Genomic DNA, 668 nt, shown 5'->3' with positions numbered 1-668 from the left:
GAAGCTGTAGATTGCAGCATGGTATAGGAAGCTGTACGTTGCAGCATGGTGTAGGAAGCTGTACATTGCAGCATTGTATAGCAAGATGTACGTTGCAGCATGGTATAGGAAGCTGTACATTGCAGCATTATATAGGAAGCTGTACGTTGCAGCATGGTATAGGATGTTGTACATTGGAGCATCGTATAGGAAGCTGTACATTGCAGCATCACATAGGAAGCTGTACGTTGCAGCATTGTATAGCAAGCTGTATGTTGCAGCATGGTATAGGAAGCTGTACATTGCAGCATGGTATAGGAAGCTGTACGTTGCAGCATGGTATAGGAAACTGTGTGTTTATACGTGGAGAGTTACAGAGCATGCTGACCTTACTCACACTCTGCAATGTCTGAGCAATCTCCCTGAGGCTCTGACCCGAGTGTGTTCTCCATGACAGGTGCAGTGAGGGGGCGAAGAGTCCAGGCCAGGAACTCCCCAAACCCAAGGTCTACTACAACGTGGAGTTTACTTTTGATGCTGACGCTCGGGTGGCAATCACACTCTATTACCAAGCAACGGAGCAGTTTCAGAATGGCTGTGCCAGGTGAGTGCGTCACCGTGTCAGGTGAGTGTGTGTCACTGTGCCAGGTGAGTGTGTGTCACCGTGCCAGGTGAGTGTGTCACTGTGC

The 668-nt window shown here is 49.1% G+C and overlaps 1 protein-coding gene across 1 annotated transcript in view; it reads left to right on the top strand.

Moving 5' to 3' along the window:
• The window catches only part of LOC125485891 (E3 ubiquitin ligase RNF157-like), a 16,836-nt gene that overhangs the window by 10,776 nt on the left and 5,392 nt on the right, over window positions 1–668 (top strand). The window contains exon 4 of the mRNA XM_048611066.1: window positions 437–583. Within this exon, the coding sequence (XP_048467023.1) occupies window positions 437–583 (147 nt within the window). The remainder of the gene's footprint in view (window positions 1–436; window positions 584–668) is intronic.

Source organism: Rhincodon typus, chromosome 23 (assembly GCF_021869965.1).
Source record: "Rhincodon typus isolate 14 chromosome 23, sRhiTyp1.1, whole genome shotgun sequence".
NCBI classification, from domain to species: domain Eukaryota; kingdom Metazoa; phylum Chordata; class Chondrichthyes; order Orectolobiformes; family Rhincodontidae; genus Rhincodon; species Rhincodon typus.
This window is presented reverse-complemented; position numbering and strand designations above follow the sequence as displayed.